A 24,468-nucleotide genomic window follows, 5' to 3' on the forward strand; every position below is an offset into this window, starting at 1 on the left:
TGTGAGATGTGCCGTATGTTGAGGCATTAACTGACATTGATATGACAAAATAACACAAGCTTAGCTTTACTATTATAGTGGGGCGTTCCACAATAAACAGTGTAAAATAGTATTAACGCTATGAAGATCTCTGGAGTTGATCATCTGAGCACTCGAAAGAAAAGTGTGTGCAGGTGACGTGAGTGTGTGTGGGCTCTTACCACCAGCCATCCGCTGCTGGCCACGTCCACATCAGTGACAGAGCGGGGCATCCTGGACTTTCCGTGCTCCGTGTAGACCTCAGAGTCGGAGGTGTAGCCCCGGTCCAGACTCACTTCGCTGTGGTGGTGGGACGACAGCTCACTGTCCGACAGGGCACCTGGAACAAAGGTGGAAACAGGACATAGTTTTTTTTTTTTTTACCAGGCATGAAAAAAGTAGGCTACCATTCCACGTGATGCTGTACATGTAAGAGGCTGACCTGTGTCGATGTCGGGACTGGTGGAGGTGACCTGGAAGGAGGCGGGCGGTTTGATCCCGGCCCCGATGCACTCGATTAGGGAGAAGAGGGTGAACCAGTCGTCTGCGCAGTGTATGTTGGCAGCATTGGTCTTGAGCAGCTCATGGAGGCCGTAGGCCACCTCCCGGCTTACCCGGGCCAGGACGTGTGATTTCATCATCAGCAGGAGACGCAGGGACAGCAGCACCTAGAGATAGGGTGGCAGAGGGGTTAAGTGGACGCCAACGTTGTATAAGACCAATTGCTTGAACTGCCGGTGACCTCGATCTCACTGATTAGGGAATTGAAGTACGTTCCCGACATTCGGCTCACAATTCCTAATACAGTTCAATGTATATACTGCGCTAGGTCTCACAGTTATTGGTCTCACTGCACATTTGAAAGGAAAAGATTAGAAAAACAAATGTGGGATTTGTGGATTCAAGTCCCTTCAACATAAGATGTTTACCCTGATCGCCACGGTTCACAGAAAAGGAAGAAAACACTATTAGTTGGCTGTAACAACGTCCATCTGCGTTAGAGATCAGATTGAAAGCCAATTAAAGACCTTACAGAAGAAATGGGACCAAAAGTTGATGCTCCATTTACAGTTTTCCTCGATTTCTTAAACACAGTGAAGGAAACTGAGATCCATGTGAGTGAAACTGGGATCCGCGTGGCCAAGACTATAACCTGTTTTGCATAACAGTCATTTGTCATTGGTTAAACACCAATGCAAATGCTAAACACTTTTTTGCAAAGCAGCAGATAACTCCATAAATAAGACTAAATAAATAAATAAATAACCGTTTTTAAAAAAAATGTAAAAAAAGGTTGGTGGTTAATGGTTAATAACAATCACTCTCAAAACAGTAGGGTTTTTACAACCAACATGTAAACCCACTTTACATAACTGGGAGCTTTTAACTTCTTCACAATCAATCCATAAATACATATGAAAGTGTTCACTAGGGACTTGTTTGGTTTTCCAATGGGTTATAAAGTAGAGCACATTTCTATTTCCTTTACATTGCCGAGAAACTGTAATGATATAATAGTTCAAGGTCAATAGGACAGTCACATAATAAACGCTATTTAGGTTACAGGCCAGGTCACCAAGAAACCAGGTCCCTCTCGGAAAAAAGATTAGATCAGTAAAAACTTGGCTAATTAAATTGTCCCACTGATCAACACAGACTAAGAATACTGATAGGTAGTTCATCCTGTGCCTTTAAGCCAGAACAAATTAAACATCTGATACCAGTATGATAGCATGAAACATCCTTTTTTTTTTTTTACTTGTTATACAACAAATTTAAGCCTCCTTTATGATTGCTGTTAAGCTCAGGCCAGATAAGACCGATTGCAATGGCTAAAGGACACTGACCTAACAAAGTTGGGTGTGTATGCGTGTGTGTGTGTGTGACCATCAAATGTAAATCCCATTGGATCAACAGTCCAATCATCCAATCACTCAGTGCTATCACTTGTCAGAAAACCTGCGTCATCTCTGCATTATCTGTTTGACAGCACAAAACATGCATTAATGCAATGATGCACGCCTAGATAGTTTGGTTTCCCCTCTCGTGTGTGTGTGTACCTGTGAGCTGATGTCCTCTCTGCGCAGCAGGCGGATGGCCAGTCTGATGAGGCCCACCACGGCCCTCTCCACCAGGAAGCAGCTCTCTGTAGCCTGGACACACAAGTGGCACAGGTGGTCCCGCACCGTCTGCCATACACACGACACGCGGTCCCTAAACACACACACAAAATATAAGGACTCAATAGCATAACAAAGCCTGATGTTCAAACAGCTGATTTGACTGATGTAATTCCTACTGGACTTGGGACAAAACATAAAACGGGCGATCACACGGTCCCTGACTCAAAGCAAACACCGCACCGTTTCATTTACATTTACATTACATTTAAGTCATTTAGCAGACGCTCTTATCCAGAGCGACTTACAAATTGGTGCATTCACCTTATGACATCCTGCCGTACCTGTTCTCCATGACGATGCGTAGCAGCATCTCCAGGCAGAAAGCCGCGTCCTCCTCATCATACGTCTCCTCGTCAGGTGTGACTGAGATCAGAGCCTGTCCACAAGAAACAGCTCTTAGTAAACAACACCAGAACATTCTATACTTCCTGCATCTCAGAAATTCATATTCAGCCAATCACATGTTAAGATGGACAATATTTGCCTGGACTCTTATGATTACCTTCATCAGCTCCTGTAGAGACTCCAGCTGCAGGAATTTACTCTCTGTGATCAGCTTCTCTGGGTCACATTGCTGGCGCGGGAGTGACAGGTAACAAATCAATATACCAGACTGACCGTGTATACAAAAAGCTACAAAAATGTATTAATAATTTAAAAAAATAAAAACGGCACTATATGAACCATACAGTTGAACTAGAACGTACAGTATACTGGTCACCAGAGGCAATTTGAATGAGTGTGACAGACAAAGCAGTGGGATGAGGGATGATTGGTTTAGTTCTGGTACCTTGATACAGAGCATTGCTGCCTGCTTGGCCTCCTGGTTCTCAGTAGAGGGCCCACGTAGACCAGACTGCTCCGCTCCACTCAGAGTCAGCCAGTTCACAAAGCTCAGCACCGCAGACTCGCCCCTGGGAGAGAGAGAGGAAGATGGAGAGGAGATGTCAAACTCTTAAAACACATTTCATGCTTAATGATAGCCACCCATTTCACAATATTACTGGAACTGGGTTTAAAATGTCTGAAAAACTCAGAGGTTTCACAAGTGAAAGAGCTCAGCCTGCTTTTCGAGCGTAACAGATTGTGTGACAGGATTGTGAGGGGACTTACCGATTTGAAGGCGTCTCTTCTCTTTGAAGCGAAATCTTTCCATTTGGCTCCACAAAATCCTCCACCTGTATGGACATAAGCAAACAAACGCCACAAGGAAGTTATTTCTGGTTTTATACCAGCAGGTGGCAGTATAACACCCAAATTCAAAAAGACCCATTTAACCCAACAAAATGAATGGAAGGTTTCTGTGTTCCATAGGTACTCAAAACACGATTGAGGCCATTTGTTTTTCCCGGACCATAAATAAAAAAAATATAAAAAAATCAGTCTTTCCTGATTATGCCTGTCCCTGACCATTGCTAGTTATAAAGAAACAGTTCTGACCTCCACCATGGCCTTGGGCAGCAGCTCGGCTCTGAACAGCTGCAGCATGGAGTCCATGATGTTCTTCCAGCCCTCCCTCAGGATGTCACCGTGCCGGTGGGCCAGGTGGAACACGGTCTTAGCAGCTACCTGGGCCTTCCCGTTACTCCCAAACACCGTGGGCAGGTTCTCCGCCGACTGTATTGAACACACCCAGTGGAACATGTTAGAAAACTCCAGTAGGTGTAATGCTAAAGGTTCCCACATTTGAAATTAAGCACTTACCTCGCTGCTGAGCGTTGTAAACTTGCAGAGGGAGATGATCAAATTATCAAACACGTCACTGAATCCATAATGAGCTGATATCATGGCACATTTCCTAAAAAGAGAGAGACAAGCAGATTATCATCGCGACTCGCTCTCATTGCTTTCCCCAATATATGCTTCGTCAGCATCTCCTCAGAACCACAGTGCTGGGTCCAGAAACCCCTGGGGATGCCTAGTGTACCGGAAGCCAGCGATGGCCTTCTGGACGATGGCGTCATCTAGGCTCTTGTCGAAGACGTAGGAGAGGGCAGCGATGGTGGGCCCCCAGGTCATGGTGAACAGGTCGTGGTCATAGCTGCCGGCGGGCACGTGGAGGAAGACCCCCTCGGAGGTGGCCCCCCGGTGGAGCAGCACGCTCCACACGTAATTCTCTTTCACCAGACCTGACTGCTCGTCTGGCATCACTATCTCGTCATTCCTACAGGACAGAGAATACCACGGAGTGTGTGAACGCTAAAACAACCTTGATCATCTGGGGTGGATTGTTTGACATAACTTACCGTCAAAGCTCAAACGCTGATACAAATATATCCTTTTGAAATGAGATAGATTTACTTAATCTTTGTGTGTGTCTGTGTACACGTCACAAACATTTCTATTTAAGACTACGGCTTACTTGATTGCATTGTAGATGTCCTCCAGCATATCCTGATCGAAGTCTGTATTTCCATTCACACCCTTCAGATTCTTCTTGAATTGCTACATGAACGAGGAGGGGGCGGACATTAATACTGAATCAGGGCACCATCAACACATCAATCATTGCGGAGCTCTGCCAGCTGGCCTGGCTCTGGCATCCAACCCTTAGGCATGCAATACGCTTGCTAATTGAGCATCCAACAATTAAGGGGGTGGGGGGGCCAAGGAGCTTTACCAACATATGTGTCACTTAATACGGTTAGGTGTGATGTTAGACAAACAGGGTCGAGGCCAAGAGCCACAGCAAATAAACAGATCCGCCGTGTGTTGACGGATCGAGTCAAGGCTCCTGGTGAGCTGCGTGCTTTGGCTAATAGCAGGTAAAACAGAGGGGAAACACGAGATGCTTTGCAGTGGGATGGACAGACAGAGAAATGAACACAATGAAGGCTCAGGGGCCATGGGCTCAGGGTTGTGTTTGTCATACCAGTCCCCCTCCACCCGAGCGGAGCAGACGACGGTAATAATAGCCACCACAGACACAAAGCAGCTGGCCGTGTTGCCTGCCAAGTCATCATAGGACTGACATCCAGAGAGCAGAGCTGTTCCACACTTATGGATTTGTTGGGGAGCTACAATGTGCTATGCGGTAGCTGATAGTACAATTCAGAGCAATAGAATTTTGCCATGATGCCCCGAATCCATTTTATCCCACATAATATCGTATCATGGCATTTGTATGACACTTGGAGACGTCCCATCGTAAGGACTTTAATCTGTAATTATATACTGTGCCGTAAACAGTCAGCAAATTGAACAGTAGGAATTTCATTGCCCTCTAGAAAAATATAAGGTAAAACAAATCAGTTGCTCTCATTGCAGCTTAGAATTTCATAATGGCAACTTGGAATACTTCAAACAAAATTGTGTGTGTGTGTTTGTGGCCCACCCGCGCTCTCTTCAGAGCCCTGCCCATGGGACTTGTGTTTAGTCTTCAGGCGCTGTCACTCACACAGAGAGAGGGAGCCAGGACAGCAGAGGACGCCCCCCCCCGTCCTCTCCTCGCTCACTTCTTCCACCCCTGCCGCCTGTTCACATGACTAACCAGGATGATCTCATCCCACAGACCACCACTGGGCACAGCTGTTACAGGAGGTCTGTCAGACCATCAGAGGGTCTGAAAGAACCAGTATAACATACTAATGTAGGGTGTCTAAAAGGGTCTTAACAGGGTCTCTGGCAAAAGCCATCACTGCCTGGCACAAGTGTTCATAAGAAGTGATTGAAATCAGATCTAACATATGTGGTTGATGCGTGCATTTCTAAGACAATTTGTAGAAGTAGTAGAAAACTTACTATACTTACGAATTTAAGTTACTTTCTTTGAAATATAAAACATTGTGATGCATCTTCATGGGAAATAAATAGTGCGCGTTTACCTCAACAGTCATGGGGATGTTCTGCTTGCGCACGTTGTTGTTGTGCTGGTCCGTGTTGAGCATGATGACAGCGTAGGCCAGGGCGAAGCCCGCGTCGTTGGTCATGAAGGGAGAGCCGTTCACTTTCTACACACACACACACACACACACAGAGGAACACAGACTAAAATAACCCTCTGTCCATCCATATCTACATCAACAGCTGAGTTGCAGGCACTATTTCAGGTATAGTTCCAGATACATACTATAATATAACTACCTTCGGCATAACGTTCAAATATCTATACTGAACAAAAATATAAACGCAACATGTAAAGTGTTGGTCCCATGTTCCATGAGCTGAAATAAAAGATCCCAACAGCCCTCACAAGCGCAGACCACGTGTAACCACGCCAGCTCAGGACCTCCACATCCGGCTTCTTCACCTGAGGGATCGTCTGAGTCCAGTCACCTGGACAGCTGATGAAACTGAGTAGTATTTGTTTGTAATGAAACCCTTGTGGGGAAAAACTTATTCTGATTGGCTGGGCCTGACTCCCCAGTGGGTGGGCCTATGCCCTCCCAGGCCCACCCATGGCTGCGCCACTGCCCAGTCAAGTGAAATCCATAGATTAGGGCCTAATGAAATTATTATAATTGACCGATTACCTTATATAAACTCAGTAAAATCGTTGAAATTGTTGCATTTCGATTTTTGTTCAGTATATATTTGTGCTGCTGAAAGTGCAGTCACGACGTATGACTGCTCTATAGTGGAAAAAGCCAAGTGTGTATTAAGAATATCTGTAAAGTCATTCAAGGCGATTGTGTATGGAGAGAGACTATGAAAAGACATTACTAGGAATACACTCCAAGGTCACGAGGACGACCCTCTCCGGTTATTTAAGGAGCAGCCAGTGGCACCATTGGTTTGTCCCCCTGCCTTTGATCAACATCTGTTATGCCAACCTTGCCGTTGGCACTGCTACATTTTACTATTCCCCTAATTACTTGAGTGATTAATGTCCCTGTCCTTGATTCAGATCTGGGTCGGCGTTCCACAGGAAGTAATTACCTGATGATAGGGACAGTTGGTGACAAGGATAGGGACAGTTGGTGGCAAGGATTGCCTTGCCATGTGGTAATGGAAGAAGTGTGTGAGTCCCTCCGGGTGCCCCGTGCGTGTGTGTGAGAGAGAGAGAGAGAGAGAGAGAGAGAGAGAGAGAGAGAGAGAGAGAGAGAGAGAGAGAGCGAGAACGCATTTCAAGGGGGGTAAGGCAGCTGACTTACATGCCAGGTGTCTGTGAAGGTTTCCAAAAGTCGATGGATGACCGGAGCCTCTCCTGGCAGTCTGAAGGCCTCCAGATACAGACGCAGCGCCTCGTCAATACGCAGTCCTTGGAAAGTGAACGTGCTGCACGTGGGAAGGGGAGAATGAGTATAAAGCACTAATATGTAGCGTACCAGTCAAAAGTCTGGACACCTACACTCAAGATTTTTTTTAATAGTGAAGACATCAAAACTATTAAATGACACATATGGAATCATGTAGTTACCAAAAAGTGTTAAACAAATCAAAATCTATTTTAGATTTTAGATTCTTCAAAGTAGCCACCTTGATGACATCTTTGCACACTCTTGGCATTCTCTCAACCAGCTTCATGAGGTATTGTAGTCACCTGGAATGCATTTCAATTAACAGGTGTGCCTTGTTAAAAGTTCCTTTGTGGAATGTATTTCCTTCTTAATGAGTTTGAGCCAATCAGTTGTGTTGTGACAAGGTAGGGGTGGGTATACAGAAGTTAGCCCTATTTGGTAAAAGACCAAGTCCATATTATGGCAAGAACAGCTAAAATAAGCAAAGAGAAATGACAGTCCTTCATTACTTTAAGATATTAAGGTCAGTCAATTCTGAAAATGTCAAGAACTTTGAAAGTTTTTTCAAGTGCAGTCGCAAAAACCATCAAGCGATATGATGAAACTGGCTTTCATGAGGACCGCCACAGGAAAGGAAGACCCAGAGTTACCTCTGCTGCAAAGGATCAGTTCATCAGAGTTAACTGCACATCAGATTGCAGCCCAAATAAATGCTTCACATAGTTCAAGTAACAGACACATCTCAACATCAACTGTTCAGAGGAGACTGTGTGAAAATCAGCCCTTCATGGTCAAATTGCTGCAAAAAAACACTAGTAAAAGGACACCAATAAGAAGAAGAGATTTTGCTTGGGCCAAGAAACAGGAGCAATGGACATTAGACCGATGGAAATCTGTCCTTTGGTCTGATGACTCCAAATTTGAGATTTTTGGTTCCAACAGACGTGACTTTGTGAGACGCCGAGTAGGTGAACGAATGATCTCCGTATGTGTGGTTCCCACCGGGAAGCATGGAGGTGGTGGTGTGATGGTGACACCGTCTGATTTATTTAGAATTCAAGGCACACTTAACCAGCATGGCTACTACAGCATTCTGCAGCGATACGCCATCCCATCTGGTTTGCGCTTAGTGGGACTATCATTTGTTTTTCAACAGGACAATGACCCAACACACCTGCAGGCTGTGTAAGGGCTATTTGACCAAGAAGGAGAGTGATGGAGTGCTGCATCAGGTGACCTGACCTTCACAATCATCTGACCTCAACCCAAATGAGATAGTTTGGGATGAGTTGGACCGCAGAGTGAAGGAAAAGCAGCCAACAAGTTCTGAGCATATGTGGGAACTCCTTCAAGACTGTTGGAAAAGCATTCCTCATGAAGCTGGTTGAGAGAATGCCAAGAGTGTGCGAAGCTGTCATCAAGGCAAAGGGTGGCTACTTTAAAGAATCTAAAATATATTTAGATTTGTTTAACACTTTTTTTGGTTTCTACATGATTCCATGTGTGTTATTTCATAGTTTTGAAATGCAGAAAATAGTAAAAATATAGAAAAACCCTTAAATGAGTAGGTGTGTCCAAACTTCTGACTGGTACTGTATATTTTGAAGTATATTCTTAAATCTCCTGCCAGGTCTTTTTTTTACAAAACTATACATACACTGAGTATACCAAACATTAGGAACACCTTCCTAATATTGAGTTGCACCTTCCCATTTTGTCCTCAGAACAGCTTCAATTCGTTGTGGCATGGACTCTACAAGGTGTTGAAAGCGTTCCACAAGGATGCTGACCCAAGTTGACGCCAATGCTTCCCACAGTTGTGTCAAGTTGTCTGGATGTCCTTTGTGGTCCAACTGTCCTCAACAGTTTCCCGTGTGTATCAAGAATGGTCCACTCTGGACCATTCTTGATACACACGGGAAACTGTTGAGCGTGAAAATCCCAGCATCGTTGCAGTTTTTAACACACTCAAACCGGTGTGCCTTGCACCTACTACCATACCCCATTCAAAGACACTTAAATATTTTTTCTTGCCCATTCACCCTCTGAATGGCACACATACACAATCCATGTCTCAATTGTCTCAAGACTTAAAAATCCTTCTTTAACCCCTCTCCTCCACTTCATCTACACTGATTGAAGTGAATTTAACAAGTGACATCAATAAGGTACCATAGCTTTCACCTGGTCAGTCTATGTCATGGCGTTCTTAATGTTTTGTATACAGTTGTGTACTGTATTTGATCATTGTTAGGGATTGAAGACAAATCAACTCCTAGGGTTCAAGTAAATAAACTTCACTGCTTCATTGCTTCACTAGTAACTGACAAAACCAAGCTTCAGTACAATTAAATGAAGGAGAAGATCCAGAAAAGGTCTTCTTTTAAAACCAACTGGTTGTACAGCACGCTGCCGGGAAATGATAAAGACTCGTACTTGACGAAGCTGTCCAGTAGCTCCATGTGCTTGCGGTCACTGATGAACTCTCCGATCTGCTTCTTGTCGAGGCGGGGGTTCTCCCGGAGCCATTGGGCCACCTCGTTGTTGTCCATGGGGCTGCTGAGGAGACCCTTTTCCTGCAGGAACTGGATGCCTTTCTTAGGCTTCTGGTTGAACTGCTCTGTGCCGCTGTTCAGCAGCTGTAATCATACAAATAAATACTATCACTTCCCTTTAGCGAGACAAACCCCATTGGCATCAATCCATGATTCATGTAAAAGTCAGCGTTTACAGTATGTGTTCGACTGCCATGAAAGTTATTTAAAACAGATATACAACAAAATGATAAAAACCTACCTTCTTTTTATTTCTGATGTCCAACAGCTCTTGAGAATCAGGTAAACAAGACGAGAAGCGTTGAGGCTTTGTCGATTCTTTCTTCTCAGCTAACAAAAATAAAATAAAGACAATTATCACTTTTAATTCAATTTCATTCATGGCTATAGACCGGAATTCAAACCCAGTTCTCGAGACCTGACCACTGGTTAGTAAAACCAAACCTACCAGATGGCTCTGTCTCTTCCTGGTCTTGTCTGCCCAGTATCATCTTCTCTGCCATTAGGTGCCCGCTGGTAGGTGGAAGGGGCACGCTGTCAGCCTCTGGAACATTCTGACCGTTGGCACGGTTCACCTGCCTGCCTGCTTCTACAACCACATGACAAATATATTCATAACTACCCCTCTATACACATCTGATACAACTGTAGTCAATGTTGAACAAAGCCCATTATAGTATGAGACTATCATAGCAGAAAGTACATCAAATGTTTGATAGAAATCCGCATACCTGTGGTTGTGTCTACACGGTCATTGGTTGAGCCCTCTCCTCCCGCCAACACAGTTTCTGCTGATTGGTCCTGCTGAGCTGTGCTGTTGAGCACCTTAGCCTGGCAGTGGGCCTCGGTGCTGTCAATAACAGTCAGTAGGGCCTCTAGTGAGAGGAGGTGAGTTGTGTAGAGCTGTCCGGACACAGGGAAGGCATTCTGCAAGACAAAATGATACAAACACACCATAGGTCAACAAAAGAGAACAATGTTCCCCTGAAAATGTAAAGCGGGGAGCGTGACGACATGCATCAAATTGAAATAAATAAAAGTATTAAGCCCTGACTGAACGGGACAGTAGACACTCTTCTAATGCAGATTTCAGAAAGTCAATAAAACCCTAAACTCTCTGGAGTGAGAGTGGCCAAAGAGCTGGCGCCCCAGTTCCCACCTTGGAGAGCAGCTTGGTGAGGTCTTCAAACAGGTTTGAGCAGTAGAAGTCACAGTCGTGGTTGATGTAGAGCTCGGTGACAAAGCTGGGGATCCTCCAGAGCTGCACCAGGGCCTCCAGGGCCATCTCCTTCATCTCATAAGGCATCTTCATGTTCTCTGACGTGATGATGTCCATCAGCTTCTTCAGATACATCTGCACACAAGCCAGGTCATTCGGTTTAGTTGGTTATTTTATAACGACTCGTGCGGTTGTGTGAAACAATTACGTGACAATATCGCAAACAAAAGAAAAGAAACACTCCAAATACCTCAAGCTGAAACTTCAAATGTCCTCGCATGCTCTCAAAGAGCAAGAAGCAGGCTCGTATGGAGGCGGTACACAGGTTCATACGGTCCACATTTAGCAACTGAAAAAGGAAACATGTTATGTCATATTGTGTAGACACAATAGAAGGGTCAAGTTCCCCCTCCTGAATAAGCCTGTGGTGTACAGTACCTGGAAGAGGTGTCTGCAGAGCTCGTCTTTGACCAGACCCAGCAGTGACTGGTAGGGGGCAATGTGGGCTGCTTCCAGAGCCACGGTCAGCAGCTGCAGGCCCATGTGCATCATGGCATCCGTGTTGTGGCGGTCATGGGGGTTGGTCAGCGAGATGAGGAAGCGGAAGAGCTCCCGCAGACAGGGCAGACCGTAGGGGATGAGAGCCCCACCTGGGAGGTTAGGAAGAAACACAAAACAGGAAATTATTGACAAAGCAGGATCAATGGGTTAGCCAGCTAACTTCGATAAACTTATGTTTTAGGCTGTTGAGTAAATAAGATTTGTTTTCACAATATGTATATTTCACAATATTTAGGCAACGCCTTGATCCTGCTTTGTGGTATAACCCTCTGGTGGCGTGAAACACGAGTAGAGATGCAAAATGTTGGTAATTTTCCCAAAATTCCATGGTTTTCCAGAATCCTAGATTTCCTGCTTATTCCCTCGTAATTTGAGGAATCTTCCAACCAGGATTTCTGGAAAACCGGGGAATATTGGTACAGGTACCCGATTTTTGCAACCCTAGACATGAGATATAAAATAAGACATGGGTAAAACTGAAGGACACTCAAGCAGAGACAAGTTGTGGGACATACAGTGCATTCGGGAAATATTCAGACCCCTTGACTTTTTCCACATTTTGTTACGTTACAGCCGTATTCTAAAACGGATTAAATAAATATCTACACACAATACCCCATAATGACAAAGCGAAAACAGGTTTAGACATTTTTGCAAATGACAAATTATAGACCCTTTGCTATGAGACTCGAAATTGAGCTCAGGTGCATCCTGTTTCCATTGATCATCCATGAGATGTTTCTACAACTTGGAGTCCACCTGTAGTAAATTAAATTGATTGGACATGATTTGGAAAGGCCCCACAGTTGACAAAGCATGTCAGAGCAAAAACCAAGCCATGAGGTTGAAGGAATTGTCCGTAGAGCTCAGAGACATGATTGTGTTGAGGCACTGATCTGGGGAAGGGTACCAAAACATTTCTGCAGCATTGAATGTCCAAGAACACAGTGGCCTCCATCATTCTTAAATTAAATAAGTTTGGAATCACCTAGACTCGTCTTAGCGCTTGCCACCCAGCTAAACTGAGCAATCTTGGTCAGGGAGGTGACCAAGAACCCGATGGTCACTCTGACAGAGCTCCAGAGTTCCTCTGTGGAGATGGGAGAACCTTCCAGAAGGACAATCATCTCTGCAGCATTCTACCAATCAGGCCTTTATGGAAGAGTGGCCAGACGGAAGCCACTCCTCAGTAAAAGGCACATGACAGTCCTTGGAGTTTGTAAAAAATGCACCAAAAAGACTATCAGACCATGAGAAACAAGTTTCTCTGGTCTGATGAAACCAAGATTGAACTCTTTGGCCTGAATGCCAAGCGTCACGTCTGGAAGAAACCTGGCACCATCCCTACGGTGAAGTATAGTGGTGGCATCAACATGCTGTGGGGATGTTTTTCAGCGGCAGGGACAGGGACACTAGTCAGGATCGAGGGAAAGATGAACGGATCCAAGTACAGAGAGATCCTTGATGAAAACCTGCTCCAGAGCACTCAGGACTTCAGCCTGGGGTGAATGTTCACCTTCCAACAGGACAACGACCCAAAGCACACAGCCAAGACAACACAGGAGTGGCTTTGGGTCCTTGAGTGGCACAGCCAGAGCCTGGACTTGAACCCAATCGAACATCTCTGGAGAGACCTGAAAATAGCTGTGCAACAACGCTCCCCATCCAATCTGACAGAGCTTGAGAGGATCTGCAGAGAAGAATGGGAGAAACTCCCCAAATACAGGTGTGACAAGCTTGCAGCGTCGTACTCAAGGAGACTTGAGGATTTAATCACTGCCAAAAGTCCTTCAACAAAGTACCGAGTAAAGGGTTTGAATACTTGTGTAGATGGGATATATTTTTTCATCAAATTTGCAAAAATTTATTAAAATCTGTTTTTGCTTTGTCATTATGGTGTACTATGTGAGATTGATTAGGGGGGGAAAAACGATTTAATCCATTTTAGAATAAGGCTGTAACGTAACAAAATGTGGAAAAAGTCAAGGGGTCTGAATACTTTCCGAATGCACTGTAGGTTGAGACATGGGGTGAGACGTGTTGAGACATTTGAACAGACATGTGACAAAGTGAGACAGAGGGCGAGATGTAAAATGGAACAGGTTAAGGCACGGTGAAACTCAAACTGAATGCTGGTTGGTAGTGGTGGTGGTGATAAGAGGGCTCACCATCCTCACCGTCTCTCTGTGTTTGCTGTGGTGTGAAGCGGACACCTCGGGGGTTGACGTAATCCATGTCGTGTATTGAGGCTGAGTCTGACTGCTCCGTCACAGAGTCTCTGTCCTCCAGTACCTCAGGGATGGACTCCACCGAAGCTGACTGGGCACGATGCACCTGCCTCCCCTCAGACTGGCAGGGGAAACAGAAACAGAGTATGAACATTGATGAGCTCCAACAGACTTAATTAAAATATGCACAAAATGACAGACAACATAGCTGCTTCCAGTGCCCCCCCCACCCCACCTGAGCATCCAGGCATCCAGGCTCTGTGGAAGGGCTAGCTGCTGTGCCTGGGGTGGTGGCGACAGAGCTGCTCTGGTCCAGGTCTGTCAGGTCTTCTCTGGAGGTGGCCTTGGAGCAAGTGTCAAGGCCGCTGTCTGTGGGGCTAGACATGGAAGAGGCCATGCTGTCTGGGACAGACAAACTAACCTGCTCGATGAAAAGGACACCACCTGGTAGACACACACAGCGACCATGGTTAGCTACATCAGATGTTTTGTGGTTGGAGACCGCCTCTATAGACGTATTCACAATTTACATTTTTTCCACTTTAGAGTGCCTGACAGTATAGACGTTGATATATCTATGATGTTTCAATTTGATAGACATAAAATGAAGCCACCTTGGACCAAATATGATTAGATTTACAGAAGAGGCATTTGCTCATTACTAAGGAAGCGTTTGTTATTTATGTTGTGGCGTGGCATGCATTGATATCGTCGGTCAATGGTCTGTTTTCCGGTTATTGCAACGTGGTAGCAGTAATAGATGAAAAGTTCATTTAAAAGATCATAGAAGTGCTGGAGTGGGGTGTAGCAGTCCCGACCTCTGACCACTTATGCCCCCACGGCAACGGGGGTTCAAGCCTCTGCTCGGCAGACTATCCTTCCTTAATGTACCACCTCCTATGTCTATCCCCACGACCTGGTTTCTAACTCAGTCTGAAAAACCAATAAAAATGTGAAAGATGTTCTGAACTCCGATAAAAATATATATATATTTTTAAAAGCTCTTAAGAAGATGGGGTCTCACCAGTGAGGTTGTTGTTGCTAAGGGTGGCGGGAGGGGCCTGCTCCAATCCGCCCGAGGCGCTTCGTACCATGTGATGGGGGGGCCGGGGCGAGCGCTTCTGCTTCTTCCACTTTGATGACTCACTCATCCCACCAGCACGCATCTTCAGCTGGAACCAGTAGAACACACTCAGTATACATTCACACACAACCGCTGGCTATGCGCTTGGCTAGGGGGTGTTGTAATATCACATTGTACAGATGAGGGTATTGCATCAGGTTGGACTTTTAAAAGCAATAGGATCCTTCTGGATCATTTACACACTTGGACAGTGACCGTCTTAAAACGGAAAGTAACAGACAGACATCTGAAAACACAAGACAGTGACCGTACACAAAAACGCAGCCACATGCTTCATTCTGTTTAGCAAATGCTGAGACTGCATATAAGTATCCCCAATGACAAGACACAATATACCTATGAGGGTGAATTATAAGACTATACAACAAAAAGTGACAATCACAAGAAACAAATTCAAGCCACCATCAAAGAAATGCACGCAGTAAGATCTGTCTCTTTCTACAAACTAACCCCATGGCATGGCTTTGTTTGTGTACTCTACACATCTAACAAAATCAATACATCCATCATTAGATGCATCTACAATATGGTAGACAAATATTTTTACAATTTTGACCCCCATCGCATTGTGTATGAATCTTCCAAAGGGGGTGGCAAATGGGTTCTGAATAAGAAGGGAGGAGGGGCAGGGTGGATAGGGAGGAGGGATGGTCATTCTCCAACTGAGGCACCAGAGTCTCCTTACCTGCACTCGTTTGTTTTTCCACAAGATATTGTAAGCCTCAGGAGAGAAGGGGGCAGGTGCCCGTGATTAGTGATGGACGACATTTTAGCAGCAGCACACAGACAAGAGACTCAGTCAGTGATGCATGGCGGGGGGGGGGGGGGGGGGGGGGGGTCCAAACAGAGCACCATGCAAACTCCCCAGGGATGGGTTTGTTTGGGGAAGGGGTGGTGGGTTAGAAGGCTCCATACGAAGACGTTCAAGAACGAGCAGACAAAACAGTGAAGGGCAGGCAATCAGACAGAATGGCAGGCTTCATATTGAAACTGCTTCAAGCCCATTACTATTTTTATTTTACGATTTGTACATTTGGAGTCTAGTTTTGATGAGGTAGGATAGTTAAACAAAAGTAAATTGTGGAGTTTTTTTGTGGTGTGAGGCTAAAACCAGAAATGTCAGCGAAATGTCCAATCTAAGCTACACGATGCAAATATACAAAAATGGGTATGACCACAAAAACTTTAAAAAATGAAGTAACTTATTTTGTCGTACAGCCTGAAACTATTAGCCAACATTTCTTTTACATTAAATTAAGTTGAATTAAGTTGTTAAGTGGGAAAAACTATTTGAATAATGGATGTAAAATATGTGTTATGGAAATATAAAATTCCTTGAAACCAGTTCTAAGAAGTTCCAAGAAAATGCTGAAATATCCCTCAAATGCACCTTCATGCATTCACTCCAGAAAGCCATGCTATCCTGGCCCATTTCAATGCACTAGCGGGAGCCAATTGAAAGTTGTGTCTTTATCAAGTACCCTCTCTAAGCCCCTCTGATTGGTGTTTATAGGCTGTTCTGCACAAATAAGATCCTGTGTGTCCAGGATACAGGATGGGATCTGTGGGAGGGAACACAGGCAAATGAGCAGTTTGAAAGGAGGAACGCAAAGAAAATCAACAAAGGACACTTAAAAAAAAAAAAAATGTTTTAAGGCAGCATCCGATGAGATAGAGGTGATATTGGGAAAGAAATGCCATCTTGATGGGTGGAAGCAGAGGGAGGGAAGGGCATTTGGGGTATCCAGTTTCAATCCTGTACCACAAGACAAGATATTATTATTGTGTAAAGACACTTTTCTTTTTAGCTGAGGGAGTAGAGACCCAGTAAAAAAGGTTTAATTTCTTCCCTGTTGGATACATGCACTTTAGTTTCAGAACCAATAGAGGGTTTGTTGCGGTGGCCATCCCTGCAGAGTACAATGATTATTCAAAGCACCATGGGGATGACAGGAACAAGGGGGAGACAAAGGGAGGGGGTATTGCAGGCAAATTAGTCATAGCCAGAGAGTAGTGGCACATTCAACATCTAGGCCTAATTTGAGTTTACCTTCTTCATGTTAGCACCCACAAAACTTTTGGCCTCTTCTTTAAATTGGGGTAGTCTGGAAGAAAAATGGGAAATAGATGTCAATTGTCTGACAAATACAGCTACATTAATGTAGCTATGTGATCAATTGATTATTTCCTCCCTCTGTGTTGAGCCCCTGTGCCTTCTCAACTTCTGTCAATTCAAGGTAATTCATTCATCAGCCACCGTGAGGCGACAGGAAACCTGATATCCACACCAACAAAGCAGTTTGTCCATTTGCAGACAATATTTAAAGATGAGTCACTTTCATTTCAACCTGCACACTGAATATGCAGGGTGAGAGCACAGATGGTTTTAAGCCCTAGCAAACTTTGAGACGCCAAGGGAAGTAGCTACTTGCATAACACCGTTCAGGACTAACATGGAGACTACTCTGAATGTTCTTAAATACCACTGAAAGAAATCTATTGTGTAACCTCAATATCCATGCAGGGACAAAGAACCTGTACATTTGTTGGTAATCTTAGCTGAAATAATATGTAATCTCTCAAAAGCTTGAAGACAGAAGAAGAGAAACAGCTGGTGTACAAGTTGACAATTGCTTAACAAAGTTATTTTTTTAACTAACCAAACTTCCATGAAAATAATCATAAACAGACAGAGACAGAGACAGAGAGACAGAGAGACAGAGAGACAGAGAGAGAAATGCTTATGAGGCACTAGGCTGACAGAAGCAATCTGTCTCGGAGGGCATTCATTCCCGGACCCAGATGATGAGCTTCTCAGTGGCTTGGTGAGATGAGCTGTGCAGCGTAATGTTCTCTAATGCATCACACATTGTCTGAGTGCCTTGTGCTCTGTGGACTCTTGGGCTTTGCGGCGAATGAGATGTCACTGGCTCTCACACACACACACACACACAGAGAGAGAGACGGGCCCCTGACGTTAACTCCCGCGTTAATAGTCTTGTCTTGCAAGCTCGATTATTGGATGATCTGTGGGTCCAACAGATTAACATCCCTAATACTTTCAGCAGGCGATCTAAGCCTCCTCGTGAGCACTCGATGAGATCCGCTGCTCATTACGCCTAGCCTGGGGGGGCTGCCCAAGGCGCTCACATCTTTATTATGGACGAGCTGTGGACAAGAGGGGGGGGGGGCCTGGCCAGCCAATAAAGACACCAACAAATGAGGGCGTGGTGTTATAGGCATCCTCAAGGTACTTGCATGTTGGGAAAAGGGCAGTAATAGGTCTACTTTTTTTTTTTTACCACGGACACAGATGCCTCCTTTGACTGCAACGGCTGTCATTATTTTCTATTTGAATATCCAACAACCAATACACAGTGCTGTAAGAAATATGATAACAAGCTGCTACAGTGCATAACAACTCCCAGCACTGACACAAATGGACTAAGAACGTGCTGACGGTGACTTGGTGATATCAACTGGCTCTATTGTGAAAGACAACACCATGTTTTTTAACAAATCCTGCATCAAATAGCCTCGTCTGACATCCACGTGCCTCCAAGACAGAATTACACTGTGACTATATTTTGAGCTCGGTTTGTTCTCGCGGTGGCGCCTAATACATTTAGAGAATGAGACGATTCTATTCCGGATTATTTTCAGATAATTTCTGGCAGGATTAATGGCCATGCTAATTCTGCATGTGTGTGTTTATGGGGGAGCCGCTCCTCTTCATCTATATGCAGATCATACAGTCTGGCGCTCTGCAGGCTCATCCCCTCGTCTGTGAGACGATGTGACTGGAAGTCTAATGTACGGGCCTCTGGGAGAGGAGGTGGGGAAGCGATGTGGAGCCACCCTATGCTAAATGCCGGTATAAAAAGCATGTTATTGCATTAGTGAACCAGTGACCTCTGAATGCAGAGGCAATTAAGATGCAAAGTGTTGCTGAGGACGTTAACGTATTTAACGATAATACCTATTGAGGCTTCCAAGGCATTATTCACCATCACCACTTGATGGTAAACCAACTTTAGTATAAAAAAAATCTTGAATGATGACCATTGTTGCTTTAACGTCAGTGGTGTAGTGGAGGGTATACACAGGTATATGTCGTATACCCACTTTCTTCCGGTGGGCATTGCGTATACTCACTTTTTAATCCCCACTGATGCGTATCAAAGTGGAGGTATACGCCTATCAATTATTTAGTACAATAGAGAAATCATGCACAAAGTAGCTAACACAAAGCACTTGAAATATATGAGTGTGCTGCACACATAACGGTAGCCGAGTTTCAGCGGAATATCATCTGTGGGCAGCAAGACAGCACGCAGCTCTCAACTGGTTGTTGCATTGAGCAGCTCACAGAAGAACGACCTTGGTAGCCGGTAGGTAGGAAAGACGTTTCAACTTATATCTACTAGCAAATGGTAACTAAGGCAACAATGGGTATGCAAACAAGGTACTGAAAAAGTTTGGTGTGAAGTCTTGGTTGAATCTTTGCGATGTGCACGTCAGTCATCATGGGCTGTTTGAATAAACACGTCTAAAGGATTTCCCAAAAAACCTTCCCAATTAAATGTTGACTGAAGTAAGCCTATCCTGTCAAGATGCTAGTGATGATTTGTATCAATCGGGAAGGCATTTGTTTTGCAAACTCTGCAATTGGATATTGTACAACACCTAAAAAAGTGTATCCTGATGTGGTTTAAGAATTGTGGTAGAACCTTATTTTTATTTTTTTATTATTTAAAAAAGTTAGATTTATCAGGTTTTCACTCAATCTATAGGAATTTTTTAAATACTCTTCCTTTTTGAATTTTGTGGCAAAATTTGAGTATACCGACTACTCTAGGTACCACTACACCACAGTTTACCAATGTTGTTTACAAAAACATTGGTTCGCAGGTCTTATGAGGGCAGGGACTTTCATATGGAGTTTAAGTTTACTAAATTATCTTCAAATTAAAGTGTCCCATACTTGTATAATTAAACAGATTTGCAATTTAAGCAGAGCACAGTGAAGTAAGCCCTAACCCTACACCTTTCCCTCCCAGTGGTTTCTGGGTAGGTGCTCTAATCCAATAACCTAATAGAAATGGGTCTCTATAGACAAACTGGAAGTTAATTTCCTGAAGGTTTCCAGAGCTTGTCACACACACACCCAACCCCACCCCGTTTACCTGGAGAACAGCAGCTGCACCATGTCTACCAGTGTGTGTTCGGCTGATTTCCTCAGGAGCTCTGTGGAGAGGGCAAAACAAACAGGGCAGGTGCCATTAGAGCCCAGAGGACAAGAGGAGAGAGGGCAGGCTGGGACCTCCTGTCTGTATGTGTTTGGCCAGGATTAGGAGGGTGTTCTGTTAATGCACATCTCAGGGACTGGGGAGGAGGGGTAAGGGGTGTTAGTGAACTAAGGGCAGAAGGCCTGGAGGGGGTGAGAGTTGGAGTTGAGCGGTAGAACTCATATTGTTAGGCTGGTGTGATGGAGGACCCCGGAGGCCATGGAAGCTAAACGTGCAAATCAGGTTCATATCTACGAGTTCCTGATATTTTTCCCCTGGAAAAGCATCATAAAATACAGCTTAGCGTTCCTTTCTAACACAGCATGTGGACTAGAAGTGTGTATCAATCCCTGGGAGAATTACAGAGACAGAGAACTCACCGCTGAGGCGCACCTCGAAGCAGATGCGGAAACACGACTGCATGATCTCGCACACAGACTCGTTGGTCAGGTGGGCTCCGACGGGCGTGAGCAGCAAGGTCCTCAGGACCTGTCACGGCAGACGCAGTGTGTGTGTGAGTGTGTGCGTAACATTCAGAGTGGTCATCTCAGTTATTTTACAAGGTATCATAAAGTAAATGTTCCACCTCAAAGGGAATCCAGCCAGGGTATTCATGCACGTAAGCCACTTGTAAACATTTTCAAAATGACAACCGATCCCCCATATAGTGAAGTGTCATACTATGACAGAGTACTACTGTAAACAGGGTGACATTTGATATGCAGCCCTTAGGCTTGTTTGAAATAAACACGTTTGATTAATCATTTTCAGGTACACCGTTAGCTGAAAGATTTTAACTAGAAGATTACCTGTAGGATTTTCATGAGCACCACTTCATCGCTGGCGGGGTCCGTCCCTACGAATCTGGCGTGTGTGACGGCGTCTGCCATGTTCTCAATGGCCTCCGCTGCCGCCTCATGGTTAGCATCTGCATAGGACAGACAACAAGAAGTCCGCTGTCATCGTCATCGTCTTTTTCCGCAGACATTTTATAAAACAGCTTCTTTCATACACTGCTCATTCAAGATGCCAAGTTCCCGTCAACACTTTATCTGAATTAAAGTGACAAATTCATCTGAATCCAATCCAGGTTGTATCACAACCGGCCGTGATTGAGAGTCCCATAGGGCGGCACGCAATTGGCCCAGCATTGTCCGGGTTTGGCCGGTGTAGACAGTCATTGTAAATAAGAACTTGTTCTTAACTGACTTGCCCAATTAAATAAAGGTTAAATAGAAATAAAATGAAGCTGTGAGAGGCACATTACACTGTTCAAATATGGATAGCAGGTAGCCTAGTGGTTGGAGTGTTGGGCCAGTAACCGAAAGGTTGCTGGATCGATTCCCTGAGCTGACAAGGTAAAAATCTGTCGATCTGCCCCTGAACAAGGCAGTTAACCCACTGTTCCCCGTTAGGCCATCATTGTAAATAAGAATTTGTTCTTAACTGACTTGCCTAGTTAAATAAAGGTTAAATAAAAAATCGAATAAAAAAAGCATTGTCCTTCAAAACAAAATAGAACGGAGAAGGGAAAAGTTGCAGTAGGTGGCCAGTTCAAAGAAGGCAGGTCGAGGACAGTATTATTGAGAGGAATGCACAATGATATTACCCTCTTTTTAACAGATGTCAGCACTGTGCATGCAACAAGCCAACCTGTGAAACGTTTGATATTCACGAAATCAGAGGCAGAAATTGTTTTCCAGACCAACTAAACCACAAATGCTCCAATATGATCAGAGAGGACACATTTTGGTCAATTGAAGCGATTGAATCATTAAAAATGGCTAAAAAGCCAATTAAAATACCATTCTAAGGCAAGAGGGGAAACTAAACAAATCTAGGAGTGCATCATTACATGAATGCATGTTTGATGCAGAGACAGCTGCTGTCAAACAGAAAATGCAGCGAGAACACAGGTTTTCTGACAAGTGATAGCACTGCATGACTGGACTGTTGATCCAATAAGTCTTACACATCTGATGGTCACACACACACACACACACACACACACACACACACACACACACACCAATCTAGCTGGTCTATCCAGAAGGTCCTTCAAAGCCTGGAGATCTAATCACCAGATGTGGCCTTTTGTGGGCAGTGCTGGCCAATTGGCTGTCTAGGCAACAGGAGCCAGTGTTTTGAAATCCAACCGGAGCCAGATAGCAGCCTGGAGCCAGCATGTTTTTCTTTCCCCATCGCTCTTAAAGGAGCATTTCATTAACTAGGCCTAATAAGTGCAGAGCATACTAGGGGAAGGAGTGGGATAATAAGTGAAAGCTTTTCCAGGTAGAGCCATGACGCCACACAACATTCCATCTATTGATATAAACAATAGGAGTGGTTTAGGCCGGGGAGGGGTTTAGCATGACAGTCGATAATCGCTATCATTAGCAAAATGAAGAGGGAGAAGTGACTTTCCAGTTGAGATGCTTAACAAATGAGTGTGTGTAAAGTCCTGGAGCGTTTGTCGACGCTTTGAGAAAACTTGAATGAATGATACGAGTCACCGAGTTGGGCGGACGCCGAAACGCGGTTAGCAGACTTAAACTGAGTCATGCCAACGTCCCTCAAGAGGTGAGGGAAACAACAACCGTGGAAGTTGCGCTGAAAACGTCTCTTACCCACCACAGAAACTGGAGCCACGGGCTATCCAGCAGAATGTCAGAAGTGATATGAAATACTAATCCCTCTTGGCAGAGTCTCCAGAGGATGGCCTAAGAAGGGATGGACCATTGTTAAAATAACACCAGAGACTGGCTGTGTGTATGTGTGTTTGGAGCGAAGTGTGTGTGTGTGTGGTTGTATGGGGGCTGGAAAGGCTGACTGGAAATGCTGCCGAGTGAGAGAGTGGCTTTCAGAATGCCACACACACACAAAAACTCCTCAACTTCTCCTCAAACCAAGCAAAAGGACTGGTGCTATCCCCTGGTCTAAGTGAAGTCAGGTTTGCTCACTTGTTCCCCTTCTGAAAGCCACTACAACCCATTGTCAGACAGCCCAGGTAACATTTGAATAAAATACCTCTATAAGATCGCCAAATGTTGCAATAATAGTTTCGCTGCATTCAAAGTTTACTTTACTGGCAGAAAGAGGAGGAAGGGAAGCGCTACTAAGGTCCACTATAGTATATTTTGGTAGATAGAAGGTGCTCTTTGGTAAAAGGTGTAAATTGGTCATCAAAAAGAAAGGAGGACCAAGGCACTCTTCATATAATTAATTAAAATGCCTTTATTAGTACGGCATTTTCAATAGAAATAAAGTTGTTTAAAAACCGACGCGTTTCGGCTGCATGGCCTTCGTCAGGGAGTACGAAGGCCATGCAGCCGAAACGCGTCGGTTTTTAAACAACTTTGTTTCTATTGAACATGCCATACTAATAAAGGCGATTTACTTTACTGGCCTTTAGGTGAAACAAATTTAAAGTCCTATAAAATGCCTTTTTTTATGTAAAACACTCATTAGAAAACCAGCATGATATTTTACGCCTCTTCTAAGCGGGTAATGGTGGCAAATGCTCAGTTGAGCCGTCCTATGAGCCCTATAAGGCTGTTGTGGCCATGGCTGCTTTCGGCAGGCTGATTGGAGCTGCCTCTGGGCTCTGAGGGATGTGGTTGAGGAGCGGAGAGGAGAGGAGAAGAGACGGGTGGGGATCGGGATGTCTGTCAGTGGAGGGGCTTAGGCCAGCACTCCCTCCATGCCAGCAGACCTCAGGCCACAGATTGAGCGGAATTAGCCCCCACTAAATGAAATGTCCCCCTCTTTTCTTCTCTGGACCCCCCAGGGAGACGGGGGGGGGGGGGGGGTCAGGCAGGGCCCATTGCTAACAGAAGATGGGAGACATGGGACAAAGGGACAACGTGAGGGGGAACATGTTCGGTGTGACACACAGGGTTAAAGGAACAAGGCTACATGCTGTGGTGTGGTTCTCCTGAGAGGAGCCTTGGATGGGATATTAAGTAATGTGTGCAAACTTGCACAGCGCCCTCCTCACCACATCGCAGGCACAGGAGACAGCAGAGCTCTGTAATCATTCAAAGACAAAGCAAAACCACGACGTCTATACAAGAAAGCAGACAGACTAAGAGG

General features: G+C 44.7%; 1 protein-coding gene across 8 annotated transcripts in view; it reads right to left on the reverse strand.

Annotated features, from left to right (window-relative positions):
* Positions 1-24,468, reverse strand: part of LOC129836276 (Golgi-specific brefeldin A-resistance guanine nucleotide exchange factor 1-like) — a 76,806-nt gene that overhangs the window by 10,812 nt on the left and 41,526 nt on the right. For 4 of the 8 annotated variants that reach the window (XM_055902218.1, XM_055902214.1, XM_055902216.1 and 1 more), the window contains 28 exons: positions 21,186-21,304; positions 20,757-20,865; positions 20,275-20,335; positions 17,139-17,193; positions 15,774-15,809; positions 14,969-15,116; positions 14,180-14,388; positions 13,885-14,065; positions 11,594-11,805; positions 11,406-11,504; positions 11,096-11,290; positions 10,668-10,863; positions 10,385-10,525; positions 10,178-10,266; positions 9,818-10,020; positions 7,295-7,418; positions 6,026-6,151; positions 4,564-4,646; positions 4,129-4,365; positions 3,906-3,999; positions 3,642-3,818; positions 3,315-3,379; positions 2,992-3,115; positions 2,704-2,775; positions 2,483-2,577; positions 2,079-2,232; positions 461-686; positions 201-358 (listed from right to left, as the gene is read on the reverse strand). In XM_055902218.1, coding sequence (XP_055758193.1) covers positions 201-358; positions 461-686; positions 2,079-2,232; positions 2,483-2,577; positions 2,704-2,775; positions 2,992-3,115; positions 3,315-3,379; positions 3,642-3,818; positions 3,906-3,999; positions 4,129-4,365; positions 4,564-4,646; positions 6,026-6,151; positions 7,295-7,418; positions 9,818-10,020; positions 10,178-10,266; positions 10,385-10,525; positions 10,668-10,863; positions 11,096-11,290; positions 11,406-11,504; positions 11,594-11,805; positions 13,885-14,065; positions 14,180-14,388; positions 14,969-15,116; positions 15,774-15,809; positions 17,139-17,193; positions 20,275-20,335; positions 20,757-20,865; positions 21,186-21,304 — 3,788 coding nt within the window. The remainder of the gene's footprint in view (positions 1-200; positions 359-460; positions 687-2,078; positions 2,233-2,482; positions 2,578-2,703; positions 2,776-2,991; positions 3,116-3,314; positions 3,380-3,641; positions 3,819-3,905; positions 4,000-4,128; positions 4,366-4,563; positions 4,647-6,025; positions 6,152-7,294; positions 7,419-9,817; positions 10,021-10,177; positions 10,267-10,384; positions 10,526-10,667; positions 10,864-11,095; positions 11,291-11,405; positions 11,505-11,593; positions 11,806-13,884; positions 14,066-14,179; positions 14,389-14,968; positions 15,117-15,773; positions 15,810-17,138; positions 17,194-20,274; positions 20,336-20,756; positions 20,866-21,185; positions 21,305-24,468) is intronic. The other 4 variants (XM_055902223.1, XM_055902222.1, XM_055902217.1 and 1 more) reach the window with 3 other exon arrangements.

This window comes from Salvelinus fontinalis, chromosome 37 (assembly GCF_029448725.1).
Source record: "Salvelinus fontinalis isolate EN_2023a chromosome 37, ASM2944872v1, whole genome shotgun sequence".
Taxonomy (NCBI): domain Eukaryota; kingdom Metazoa; phylum Chordata; class Actinopteri; order Salmoniformes; family Salmonidae; genus Salvelinus; species Salvelinus fontinalis.